This window comes from Camponotus floridanus, unplaced genomic scaffold (assembly GCF_003227725.1).
Source record: "Camponotus floridanus strain SB8 unplaced genomic scaffold, Cflo_v7.5 scaffold41, whole genome shotgun sequence".
Classification (NCBI taxonomy): Eukaryota; Metazoa; Arthropoda; class Insecta; order Hymenoptera; family Formicidae; genus Camponotus; species Camponotus floridanus.
Window position 1 is genome coordinate 754,945 of NW_020229559.1, and position 14,331 is coordinate 769,275.

General features: G+C 27.5%; 1 protein-coding gene across 1 annotated transcript; it reads right to left on the reverse strand.

Annotated features, from left to right (window-relative positions):
• Positions 1-652: 652 nt before the first annotated feature.
• Positions 653-3,971, reverse strand: LOC105258849 (DNA helicase MCM9). The gene is made up of 11 exons (XM_025411651.1): positions 3,847-3,971; positions 3,519-3,660; positions 3,211-3,372; positions 2,922-3,047; positions 2,737-2,843; positions 2,411-2,627; positions 2,080-2,313; positions 1,617-1,987; positions 1,316-1,525; positions 1,011-1,162; positions 653-922 (listed from the first exon to the last, which is right to left on the reverse strand). Exons 1-11 carry the CDS (start codon positions 3,939-3,941, stop codon positions 870-872), a joined length of 1,869 nt encoding a protein of 622 aa, XP_025267436.1. The 5' UTR covers positions 3,942-3,971; the 3' UTR covers positions 653-869.
• Between the last annotated feature and the right edge of the window lie 10,360 nt (positions 3,972-14,331).

Consider the following 14,331-nt stretch of genomic DNA (forward strand, 5'->3'; position numbering starts at 1 on the left):
TATAATTTTATTATTATATTATAATTGCTTCTATTTACTAGCTTTCATATTTTAATGGCATAGTTTCATAACAATATGATTATGTATAAGCTATGATTAATTACTATGATAAAAGAAAAATGGTAATTAAATCTTTCTAAGTCTAGATAATCAGAAAATTTGAGTATGGAACATAATTTCATTCAAATTTGTTAAATATTAATATAAATGCTAATTTACTTATGATTGTTGATATGCAGTCTTTTTGTAAACCTTATAAAATCCTGTATACATTCCTTTATATATATAAAATTTATATATAATTTAAATTTTTTATTCTAATTGTTTTTTTTAAATTAAATTTTTGCTTTCTGCAGATTATGTAACAGAAAGAAGTTTATGAATATATATTATAAATATATTAATATATATTTGTAAATATATATTCATAATATTATGAAGTTTATGAATATTTATATTGTATTTTAGCTTATACAAATGTGTCAAAAAAACAATTTATAATTGTTATAGGGATATGATTTTATATGATTTTTCTAATCAAAGTACTAAAAAATGCTGTTATTTGTTGGAAATATACTTATGTTTATTTGTATTTCTTCACGTATTAGAATAGTAATAAATATTATATAAATACAATTGAAAATCTTAAAACTAATCGTTTACAAATAATTATTAAAAATATTAAATGTAGATTTCTATGTAAAATCACAGTATGTGCATATTTTTATAAAATCTATCACAAGATCTACTTATGTCGATCAGCTCATTTAACAGAACTATTTGTAGACCCATTGAATAAAAACTTCTTGTATTTGTTTTAAAAGATTAATAGATATTTGTTATAAAAATATTTCATTAGCAATTGATATTTATATACATGATTCTAATTCTTGTAATTCAAGTCTTTTAAGTAAGTCTTTTGCTATAAGAAAATATTAAAACTGTAGTATTATGTTGAAAAAATTTTTAAATATGATATGTATTTATGTAATTTTGTTTGATATGCATACCTTTGGAATAATATGTTGCAATTGGATCTGTAGGAAATGGACAACCAACATCAGAATTTAACATGGTGGTTCCAATCAATTCTGCTGCAGTTATAGCATCAATAATTTCTACTTTAGTTCGATACATAAGTTTTGCATGGCCCTCTGCTAATCTGAAATAATTAAAAAAGTTCACTAATGTTATCAACTTATAAATCATCGTTAATAATTGTGTTGCACGCGCGCGTGCAAATTTGATTTAGAATAATAGCATGCAAGAAAGAATTCTGGTGTAACTAATTGCATTGATTAATTTCTTATTATACCTGATAAGGCTATCTAAAAGTCGTACTGTTGTTCTTTCAGGCCTTCTATGTGGATCTGATCTGTGATAAAGATAAGTTGCACTAAGTATTTTTTTTGCCTCTTCGGTTAACACTGGTTTCCATGTACGTACGTGCGCGAAATATTCACAGAGAGTCTCTTCCATCCACAAACCTGTTAAGTTCAAAGGACCCATATATGTTTCAGAATATCTGTAAAGTAGTATTTTACAAATATTTTGTTGCTACAAATTATATTGATGTTAATGTTGATTATATTGATGTTATGAAATACAGATATTACGAGTTATTTTCTTCATCTTCACAAGCAGCTTTCAAAATATGACTCGATGTCATTCTGTCCCATTCGGGATTTCTAGTATCTTTCAGAAGGAGGATCAAATCGAAACGCGATAAAAGAGGATTTCCTAAACAGGTTTTCCATTCTTCACCAGTAAAACATCCACCATCTGGATTAATCGCTGCAATGACAGAGCAACGGCTGTTTAAAGTGGTCAGCATGCCGGCTTTAGCTATGGAGATGGTTTGTTGTTCCATTGCTTCATGCACAGAGGTTCTATCATGTGAACTCATTGTCGTGAACTCGTCCACGCAACATACACCTCCATCTGCAAGGACCAAAGCTCCAGCTTCTAAGTGCCAACCATCCGAATCCTACAATACATCTTTCATGGTAGATTATTTACTAAATAATTATTTAAATTGAAGAATAAGATAAATAGATATAAATTATTTGATATACTAACTCTGACAGCACCTGCTGTAAGTCCAGCAGCAGTAGTACCAATACCAGTTGTAAAGACAGATCGTGTAATTAATCGAGACGCAATATGAAGCAATTGTGATTTACCAGTTCCAGGATCTCCAACCAAAAGGAGATGTGGTTCACCTCTTATACGTGTTCCCGTTTCATTGGTTTTTGCTACTCCACCACACAAAATAACAGCCAATGCTAATTTTGCAATATACATTCCATATAGCTGTAAATAATAAAGGACAATAGGAAATTATATCTAATTATATCTATGTTATACATTTTATATTATATTTCGTAATATATAAAAATATTAAATATACCTGAGGACAAATAGAGGCAAGAATATTGTCTCTACCAATTAATGCATTATCTTTATAATGTTCCCAATATGCTGTAAAAGTATCTTTTATTTCAGCAGTAGAAAACGTTGCTTCTGAGATTTTTCTGCGTATCGAGATGTTGTTGGCCATTAAAAATGTTGTGGCTTCTGCGCGATGGCCAACTTTTAATGTACTCCATTTTCGAATAACTACTCCACTAAAAATATTTTCATAAACATATAATTTTAGGATTAGATTTAACATTACATTTTAAAAATGGTAATATTTCATTTGCTATTTTTCACAATCAAATATAAGCTACTAACCTGATGTCTACATTATCACCAGGTCTACATTTGTCGGTCAAATCATCTAACAGAATTACTTGTAGACCCACTGAATAACAGCTTCTCGTATCTATTTTACATTTGTCCTGTATACATATATAAATATTATTAATATGGGAAATATAATATATGTAATGGTAATAACAATATAAAGCTTTTTGTACCTGAATTTTTATTTCTTGGTAATCTGAACAATCATCTTGTTCTAAAGATGTTAAAGTTGTTATATTTGGCGAATTACATGCTTCACAACATTTGATATTTCTAAACAATTGCCTTTCCCACTCTAACTATAAGAAAATATTAGAAATATAATTTATATATATTTATATGCATATTAGAGAAAAAATGAGTGTAAGCTTCAAATTACAATTCATTTTTATGTTCTAGCTGTATTTTATATTTATGCTGAATATAATATTTATATATGATATTTATATGATATTTATATACCTTAACTATACTGATATGTTCACACTTTTTACAGATAAAACGTTTTTTTATCTTCATAATTGTAGGTTGAGACATGCGAACCACTATTCCAGAGGTTGAAACTAGTTGACCAATTTGGCCTGTGTCGATTTTTATTGGTACTGCAGCAATTCTAACATGAACCTATTTTAATATATTATAATAAAACAAGAGATTAATAATATAAATATTAGAATATAGAATATAAATATTAAAAAATAATTCCTGTTTTTATTAAATAATGCACAATTCATATACAAGTAATTAGTAGAAAAATTAAAAATTCATACTCTGGTCTTTACTGTTTGATCTGTTTTACATAATTGTTCCTGAGCTTTTACCGCTGCTTCATCGCACAATGGTAAATAATGTCTAGGATTGCGTAAGATTTTCTGTGCATTCTCCACATCAGCTTCAAATAACGATACAAAACTAAAACATTATGCAAGATTATATGATAAAAACATTATTGAAAAAAAGAGAAAAGAGAGGATTTATCACAAAACTTATTAATCTTTTTATTTATCTTATATGTAAAGTTTAAAATATGATAATTTTGATTTATACATATATTTTTGTTAACCTAGTAAATTCAAGAGTAAAAACAAATCAACTTACTTTACTTGTATTGAATAGAACACATGATCTTGTGTAGCATTTAATATTTCTTCCAAATCTTTTGTGTGATGTTTTAAGAGATAATCTTGAAGCATATTGATTACAGAAAATATTATTATTCAGAGCTTAATAATTTTAATTTAGAATAAGATATATACACTTTTAAAATGCCTATCTAAATAGCACGTGATTATTTTTCTTCTAGACACGTGGAACTGTTTATTAACCACTACTGTCAATATTACGCGCGATCATTTTCTCGTTACAAACTTTCCTCTCTATTCAAATTTCTGTATTTAGTGGTCTAGCAAACCATTGATCCAGAGTGCACTCCATTTGACGCTATTTTCACTTCGCAACGTTGGACCAATCAGAGCGAAGGACCTTGCAGCTTCAAAGCAGCGTCAAGTGGAGCACACCTTTAATTAAATACAATAAGACCCTAGAGAATTAATAGTGCGATCAATAGTGGGGATAAATTAAAAGATAAATTGGCATTATGTGCGTTCTCGTAATTGCGTGCGATATGTCTTTGAATCATCACTACTGGCAAAGGTACATATATTTTTATTAATTAAATTGTTATTAATATAAAATTTGTTATACATATTATTATACATGTTATTATATTATTATTCATTATACATATATTTTTTATTTTTCACTTCTCTTGACTTAATTTCTTAGCTACATGGTTTGAATTTCTTACACATTTTTTACCCATTTCGATAAAAATGTCACGCTTAGCAAGCGACAAAGATTATTTGCTAAAACACCATCAATAGCGCAAATTCCTCAGCTGTCAGTTAAACGCTCGAAATTCCATTTGAACCGGAAACCATTCTCGCATCACGCTCTGAGGATTGGTCGCAGTTTCGGTTACTTTTCGCCAAACCGCATTGACGGCCGGCTTCCATTAATCGATCCCTGTATCCCGGCGTCTATCTGTCCCATAATTCTGCGTCGCGGTTTTGCGCGGAATTCTGCGGCGAAACTTCTTCCGCAACAACGGAAACCTTTTCTGCTCTTAATTTTCGGCGCGAGGGTGATTCGCGTGGGGTGAATTTCAATGGGAACATTTGGGGAAATAAATGTGCGCGGCCGAATGGATATTCCGAGCTTTCCGAATATTTGACTTACGATAAAATCGAATTTTTCGCTCGTTCAAACAGCGACGAAGCAAACGGAAATCGGTGGAAATACACACAGCAATGATAATACTATCCGAATAAAACGAGAGTATTCCGCTCGATTTTCATGCAATTTTTCACGCTGCGGGTTTTTACTTATATCAAGGTAATTATTTGTAGAGGTAGACAGATGGATTTCGAAATATTTATTATACGAAAGTTTTTCTCGCATCTAAAAAAACGCAATGCAAATATTTATCGCTTGTATTAATGTTAATATTTAATTTAATAATACACATTATATAAATTACAATGATTTAAAAAGCAATGCAAGAGATAATACATATTTTAAAGCTTTTATTTTGCTTTCTATAAAGTAAATTATTTTATTTATATAGACATGATTTTCTCGTATATCTACTTATAAATCAAATTACTTATGTATTCGTCTCTTTGATGAATAAAAGGCTTTATATTGAGCGCAAAAAAAACTGTAAACCTGAGAGTCTTGTGTCCTGGGGACAAAGCGTCCGTTAATCAACGTTTTAACGATATCCGATTTGGGATACGTAGCGCGGCGTAACTCATCTTTTTATTTGTCGATTCTCATCCGGCACTATTTCTTCTCCGAGCTTGATACCCGGAGGGGTTTGATTTAAATTGGAGTACGATGACATTTTCAAGTGGGGGGGATAATGTACATTAAATATATGACATCTGTATTGGTTTTACGATGTCATTAGTAACGATTCCTTTTATAACCTGTTTCTGAGTTATAAATTACTGGTTGGACATACGTTGGTGGAGAGAAACAGTATAATTAGCGTTACTGTGCGCACACTAGATATATATGCGAATGTATAATTGGTCTGCACACGATCAAAACTTGCCTCATCCGTTTTGTACTTTAACGTCGCAAGCATAAGTCTTCTGATCTCGTGAATCTCTTCAAAGTAGCTTTGTGTTCAAATATATTTTTTGCAGTCCATTTACATATATTATATTTACAAATATTAAATAATTCTAATGTCACATTATCAGGCTCGTATTGTCTTTAAATGTATATAATTATATAATTATATTATATAAATATTATAGAAATAATATATGATTTATTTTGATAGAAATTATATAATTGGTTTTATATCTTATTACTATAGCAATATAATTATATTGCTTATTTTATTATATTTATAATATAATAAAATATATTATTATAAATAAAATATAATTATTATTAATATAATAATTATTCCAATATAATAAATATATTATTATGTTTATAATATAATATATATTATTAAATATGATATCGATTTAAAGAATCGAAAAAATAGTATCATATATTTATAATGTATATCATCTCTAAGTAAGAAATACCAGTACAAAAATATACAGTATATTGTATCTAAAATAATGTATTTCAATATCTTTTGACATAAAATTGTGAAATCATAGAACAAATTATACAATTTTTCTTGGGTAAAGTCTGCAATACACTTTTTTTATCATAGAAAATTCTATTTTAAATAAATTTATTGCAGTTACATAATATGCAGTTACAAAATATTTTACAAAATTATGCTTAAAAAATTCACAAAATATAAAAATAATAAATTCATACAATTAATATGATATTTATGTATAAGATATTGAATTAATAAATATAATATCATATAAGTAGTATACATTCTTAATTATCTTAACATTACATCTTCGTAAAAATAAACAGGATATAATTGTTTTATTTGATTTTTCAGTATTAACGATTCATCGAGAAACGCCATCCAGATAAAAATAAACGATGAGCTCGTAACGAGATACAAATCGTTTTCCATTGAAATTCCATGACCTTGTGCCAACAATAACTACGGGATCGTTCGCTCAGTGGACATCTATTCTTGTACTTGAAATTCCACGAAACGCAAATTTTCGCCTATTCCATCGAGCGGTAGCAGGATGAATCGTTGGAGTTCAAGTCACACGTACACTGCATTTCCTGTAAGTACAATTCTATACAAGTTGTCAGTCGCAGGCTGCATAGCTGGAGCTTTCCAGATGAAATTACAGAAAGTTGAATGTCATCGGAATGTCCAGAAATATCGCGTTCTCTCTCGAACCATTAACATCACGTTTATTTGTTCATTGCTGGTGTTGGATAACACAAAAACATATAAAATTATAAGCTCAGGAGAAATGGATCAAAGTTTTGAAAAATAAAATTGCATATAATAAAATAATTGATAATTTATTTTATCGGGTTTAATTTTACATATATTTTGTTTGTCTTTTTACGTTTTATCTTGTTTATATGTATAGTTAATATATTAAAAAACAATGCAAATAATTGCTAATAATTTTTAGTTGACCAGATAGCATTCAACTTCATATTGATATTGTTTTTAATTTTATTTTCAAACATTTGCTCTTCACATATAATTTCGGCTTTCAATTTGTACATGATATGAACAATTATTTGTAAACGTATATACAATTTTATATGTGATTTCAAGTATCTTTATACGTGTCACTTTTGAAAAATAACATTTACCTGTTATAAGAAATATATGTTGCTAAACAAATTTTAAATATTTTGAAATATTCTCTTTTAGACGGAAATATGATTTAATTTATTGATATTATTGAAATATTTAACTTATTTATAAATTGTACGGATATTTGTTATTTGTACGGATATCATTTTATATTAATTTTATTGATTTTTTTTTCTACATAAACATAGAATAGTGATTTTGAGCAAAACGTAGTTTTCTCCTAAAGTATACAAATTAAATGATTACATTAATTAAATATTAATGATTATATTAATTAAACGGGAAAATAGATTTTGTCGAATAATAGAAATAACGTCAATTTTTTATTTAAGAATTAGGAAATTTATTCTGTCGAATATAAGATTACGATAAAAATAATATATATAAAATTTCAAAAATTAATTTCATGTATATATTTATATAAAATAATGTATTTATTATATATTATTTTATATATTTATCAAATTTTTGTTTCTGAAACTTAATTTTTACATGTTTTTTGAAATATTTTCAAATTGAGAAATGCATTATCCGCGAGAGATGGATTTTCAATGTATTTTTTTTTTGTTTTTTATACTTCTTTATGTTACATCAAACAAAGTTTTCAATCGAATAAATGGGGCTTTAATTAAATTTAATTAAATTTTATCATGTAACTGTAAAATTATTTTATAATTTTTATTGATTAAAAATCTTACATATTATGTATCTTTAAATATTAATAAATTTGAAAATACTAAGTTCTGTATTAATAAATTTAATTTGTATTATTCTCGAGATGTTTCTAAAAAGAAAATATATTTCCTTATATTTAGAATTTGTGTTACATATTATTATAAATCATCTGCAATACTATAAATACTATGAAGTAATTAAATTTTCTTCCTGTACACAATAATTATATTTTTGTAAAATATTTATCTATTTTTTTGTTTTTAACGAGACCATGCATTTAAAAACCACTTGTCGCTGTTGGTTAATTATTATAAATCACAAAAGTAAATTTGAAATATTTTTATTTATACATTTCAAAGGCATTTATATATTTTGAAAGCAATTAAAAAAAAACTATTTTGAGACCATTCTTTTTTGGATTAATGTAATTTACGTTCTATCGAAATTATTTATATATAGAACTAGAATTTGTTCAATTCTATTTAATAATTTATATTAATAACACAATTACTATTTAAATTTTTAACAAAGAAATTATTTGATTTATTTAAAATTGTTGAAATAAATAAATCTTATCATATTATTATTATAAAGTATCTCAGAGAGATTCTTTAATATAGGAATGCATATATACGTAACTAAAATATGTAACTTATATGTGATTTACCTACACACATATGTGGTTTATTACATATAAGTATTTATTTTATTGTTAGAGAAATGATCTATTTAAAGATATAGACAATATTTTCATTCATCTTCAATATGCGAGACATTTTATCACCCATTTACCATGTTATCGAAAGGTAGGAGGTATTGCGATTCGAAAGAAATATCTCGTGAACAAGCATTAGTAAAAGAGGAGTGGTGGTCGCGTCTTGTCCAGCAAGGATTCCATGTCCTGCTGGGTCCTACGCTTTAATAATACATTTCAAGGCCGTTAATCACATCGATGAAATATAATTTAATACTTCACCGACCTAGGGACGACCACTAAAAATGATGAACGATCGGGAAACACGCGGCAAATGTGCCACCTACAAGAGATTCCCGTGCACCACCCTGAACGTGCAATAACGATAAAGGGTTGGGTATTCGTGAACGACCCTTCTGCTATAGGCACTTGTGAAAGGCATGTGTGGGCTGTACATTACATTCGTCCACTCAGCCACACTCAATAGCCTCCCAATTCGGATTCCTTCATATATGGAGCGGCCGAGTGGTCCTCTACTTCCGCGAATAGCAATGGGACCGATTCGGGCACTTACATATAATATTCAATCAATAGAATATCCCTCTCATTGTAACGATTTATATTCTAAATATAACGAATCAGGGTAAAAATGGATATACAGTGAGTAAAAAATAAAAAAAGCGATATAGATTGATTATACTTGTTATCGTGAAAATACATGCTTTATTAAAATTAAAAGAAAGCGAATATTAGATCATCGATTTAAATTACTTGGTTAATACATTATGTGACAAATAATTTTATATTTTAATAAGTTTTTCTTTTTTTCTTTTATTATAATTTTTAATATTTTCAATATCTAAACAGGTGAATTATTTTACATAATCGATATATATTGTTAATATTTTAAAATTTTTTTATTTTTTTATAATTTAGTAATTTAATGATTAATTAAAAAATATATGAAATGTGCAATAGCAATAATCATAAAGACATGTATATACTGTTAGTTTTATGAAAAATTTAAAAAGAATGGATTTTATCTCTGACTGAAACAAAGTTTTCTCTTTTACAATAATATAACTTTAAAGCTTCGAATCTTGAAGAGTTTCGTTCTTTTTAGAGCGATAGAGATCCTTAAGAGACGTCCCATGGTCACGTAGATATTGATTATATTGATCCGAAGGGGACGATCTACTTACTCGACGAAGAAGTCTTCGTTATTACCAGTATTCGTCCTGATGACATTCGCTCAAGTATGTTCCTTTCGATCTTTGTGTGACACTCGTGGGAGTAGAATCTGTTGTTGTGAACCGAATCAAGACGATGTTCGTGACGGCAATGCCAGCAATTTCGATGGACAAAATCATTCCCGACAATTTGAGATATAATTTGACAGTAATCCGGAAATAAAATATAGATAAGAAAAAAATTAGATTAAAGATTCGCATTGATTAATCACGTTCAATTTTGAATGTAAAAAGGAAATATAGAAATAAAAATTGTTTTCCTTAATTGTGAATGACGCTATATCAAATAAATTCATTCAATTTTCAAAGAGAATGATACTCTACAGAAGATTAAGATATATATATTTTTAATAATAATATTGTTGTTATTAAAATGACAGGCAACATATATTTAGCTCTATAAAAACAAAATATATTAGCTTTAAAAACAAAAAACAAGTTCATATAAAAAAGCTTTAAGAGAAGATTTCATTTTGATATACATATGTTATTCATATTTTACATGTATTTATGATGTATTTTAAAATTATAATTATAATAATATATTTATAAAAAAATGTAATGTTAAAATTAAAATTATTTAGATTTCATTACAGATAAACAAACAGATAGATAGACAAAGAGAAAAAAGGTGAAAGATTGAGAGAAAATATTAGTCTTTCGTTAAATATATACAATATATATATATATATATATATATATATATATATATATGTGATAATATTATATCAAAATCTTGTCATATAATACAATAAAAATAATACAGAATGCCATCTTCAAATCTGTAGAACATTATTCGTTTTCATTTCTTGTCAAAAGACATTAATACTTTCATTTTCATTTCTTGTCAAGAAACATTAATACTTTTCTAACATGTTATAAATACAAAGAGATATTAATAAGACAAAATAGGATAGGACATAAATAATTCACGATAATATCTATATGTGAAAATATTATGGAGTTTAACATCCGTTCATTTCGCGCGACATTCATGCTTCATACTCTTCGCTGCAACCTTTGTTGGATCTGTATGTACGTATGTTTGTGTGTGTGTGTGTATTTGCACTCCTCATCTCTCATATAAATTATCGAAATATTCACATAACTTATCGAATGTGTACATTATAGAGATTTCTGGAATGGAATAATAAAGATATAAAATAACGTTTTTTATAGTTAGCTCAGAAAATCGTTAGTAACAATCATTAGCATATACAAACATATCCGTTAAAACTTGCGATATTGTAGCTGTTTTATTTAAAATTATTGCGCTATTAAAATATTATTATTATTGAATAAAACTTAATCCTTTTGTTCAAATCATAATTTTTCATATTTTTATCAATGTGTGAATACGTAGGTATTTTCTGCGTATTTTTGATTGCAATATTGCACCGCGACAATTTTTTTATACAGCTGCTGGGCATCGAATATTCTTTTCTGTTACATTTTAAAGGGCTTCAAAGAATACAAAAGCTCTTTATTTCACGAGCGAAAAACATTAACATAAAAAATTTTAATATTCAAGTTGCTTTAGATATTCGAGTATTTTTAATAGAAAGGTTGAAACGTAAAAAGATTAACTTGAAATAATTGATATTTTTATAAAGGCAAATTATATAATCGATTGAAAAAGAATAAATTTACTTACCTAAAACTGATGAAATGTTACATTATCATGAAAAGAGAAATTTGATATTTCTTATGAATATTATATTACACAATATATTAAAGTTTCATTTGTTGAAATAAATATTTTATAGCTATTTCTCGAGATTGTACTTTGAATTCGATTTCCGAAAACTATCTCTAACAGTTTTCGAAGAAAGACATTAAGTCAATCCATAAATCATCTTTCAATTTCGTAGATTCGAGCGGGCCACGTTAACTCGACTAATTTCTTTCAGTGGACGGACACATTCATTTTCTCCAATATTTCTTCTTTCCTTATCTATGACTGATTTTATTTTAAAAATCACTATAAATTTGTAATAATCTTTCTGTAGATATATTTTTTTATATATTAAATAATAATTAAATATTAGAAATTTTCTTTCTTTATGTGAATAATATTTATTCAGCATTTGCGTATATATATATATTGCATACTTTGAATATCATATCAACGTCAAACTGAATTTATTCATTAAATATTCATTTCAAAAAATATTTTGCAGCAGTTGAAATATTTTTTGCATATTTTGTACGTTACATAAAATTGCCAATTTATTTAATTTCTTGAAATTTAGGTCGTATTATTTAATATTAAAATTATAGATAAGGAAAAAGCGGAGATATAGTTATTCTTATCTCAAGCTTAAAAACATATGGACACGCATAATAAAGAAGTATTGTCTTTCTCTCGCGGTGTGTGTCATGCTGTGTCGTGTAACGGTGCTTTAGAACCATTTCTTGTGGCTATAAGTTCAGAGAAAAGAACTTCATTTTCATCCATCTTCCTCTGCCTTCTTCACGTTGCGCTTAGATGCTTTAAAGTTAAAAAATTGCGGTACGCCTTAAGAATGCATTGCGCGAGGTTGACATCATGCGGAAAGAGTTATGAGACAATAATTACTTATTAACTAAGAATGCAACAATCAAACAATCAAACATATTCTGCAGTCTGCGTCGATTAAGCGCTAATTTCAACTGATTATTAAAGTAGAATTAAAGAGAATAATTTCAGAAGAAATATGAAATAATGTTATTGACTATGCAACAGTAAAGCTAATATTGACAAAAAAATAGAAAGCATATTAATAACTTAGCATTTAATAGTTTTGGTAGAAAATATATAATAACTATTAATTTTATTAACTTCATTAAAACTTAAATCTATTAATTTTTAAAATTAAATTAATTTAAAAGATCATGATTTTAATCGCTAACAATAAATTGTCATTTTCTTAATAATTGAATATTTTCAAGCTTTATCCTGAAGATAATTTCTCTTTAGTATAATAATATTGTTTATGTGTCATTATTTCATAGTTCTTTATTATTAAAATATAAAGAAAAAGGAGTGGGTGATATTAAAGCTAAGAGTAAGGCTTTGATGCCTGAGAAAAATACTCCGGTGTAGTATTTTATTTACTTTCGGTCTATGGATAGGGAAATATGGTCGGATATAATAAAAACGCATTGCCTTTGGCTATATTACGTTATATGCGCGCACGGTTAGGTAATAATCATTGTTTTAAAAAAATTCCTAAGATGCAGAAGTAAAAACTTCGTTTTCATGAGTCCTCTTTTGTCTTATTTATATTATGCATGCTTAAGCATTCCAAAGAAGCATTCATTATAATCGAGTATAAGGAATTTGAACTCATTATATTATTATATTATTATATTATTATAATTATCACAATTATCACAATTATTGTATTGTATACAGAGATACAAAGCGCTAAATAATTTTTTTATCGACTATACCGAATGGAAGAACATGATCCGTTTTTTTCTTCATGTGTGCAAGATGTATTATTTAAGGATTGATATTTTCTTAGTCAGTAATTTTCGCATGGACGGACACGATATAATCTTCTCGATATTACACATGACCACACGTTCGTTCAAAAATTGAACAGCTAGCTTTGGGGTTGCACCTCATAAATTATCAGCGGGAGTCGAGCGTAGGGTCCTACTTTGGGCACATGACTTCGGATGACTGGAGTCGTCTAGAGTTTTGAATTATGAGAGCGCGGTGACTCTGCAATTCGGTTGGTGATCGATTCCTTGTCGTTTCTAGGCCTTGACATTTATATTTGAAGTTTAGAAAAGTGTTATGCTCGGCTCCACTATTTTAAACGCGCAACATTTTGGTGTATATTTCGAATCGAGGAATAGAATATAGAATAATTTCAATTCGAATATGATTTATATAAATGTTTAAATAGCGTTAAGATCGCGATTTGTTTGAGCAACAAAGTTCCCGAAATTGATGAAGTTATGCAGGGATTTTGAGAGAAGATTTAACGCTACTTTGGTGAAAATTTATGACGGTATGTAATAAATTGATTGGTATGTAATAAATTGATTATGTACATTGGCAGAGTTGACACTTGATAGTAAGGCTATTGATATTAATTCTATATAAACCAGAGAACGACGGTGCAAGTAAATACAATTACAAATCTACATATTTTTAGAAGATGAGATGCAAACAAATACATATATAT

Bases quoted from the DNA above. Each gene is read 5' to 3' on its own strand.
- LOC105258849 (XM_025411651.1), bottom strand. From the start codon at position 3,941: ATGCTTCAAGATTATCTCTTAAAACATCACACAAAAGATTTGGAAGAA. The intron at 2,628-2,736 runs GTTAGTAGCTTA...AAATATTTTTAG, and splicing joins GGTGATAATGTAGACATCAG to TGGAGTAGTTATTCGAAAAT. The intron at 923-1,010 runs GTATGCATATCA...ATTTTCTTATAG, and splicing joins TGCAACATATTATTCCAAAG to CAAAAGACTTACTTAAAAGA.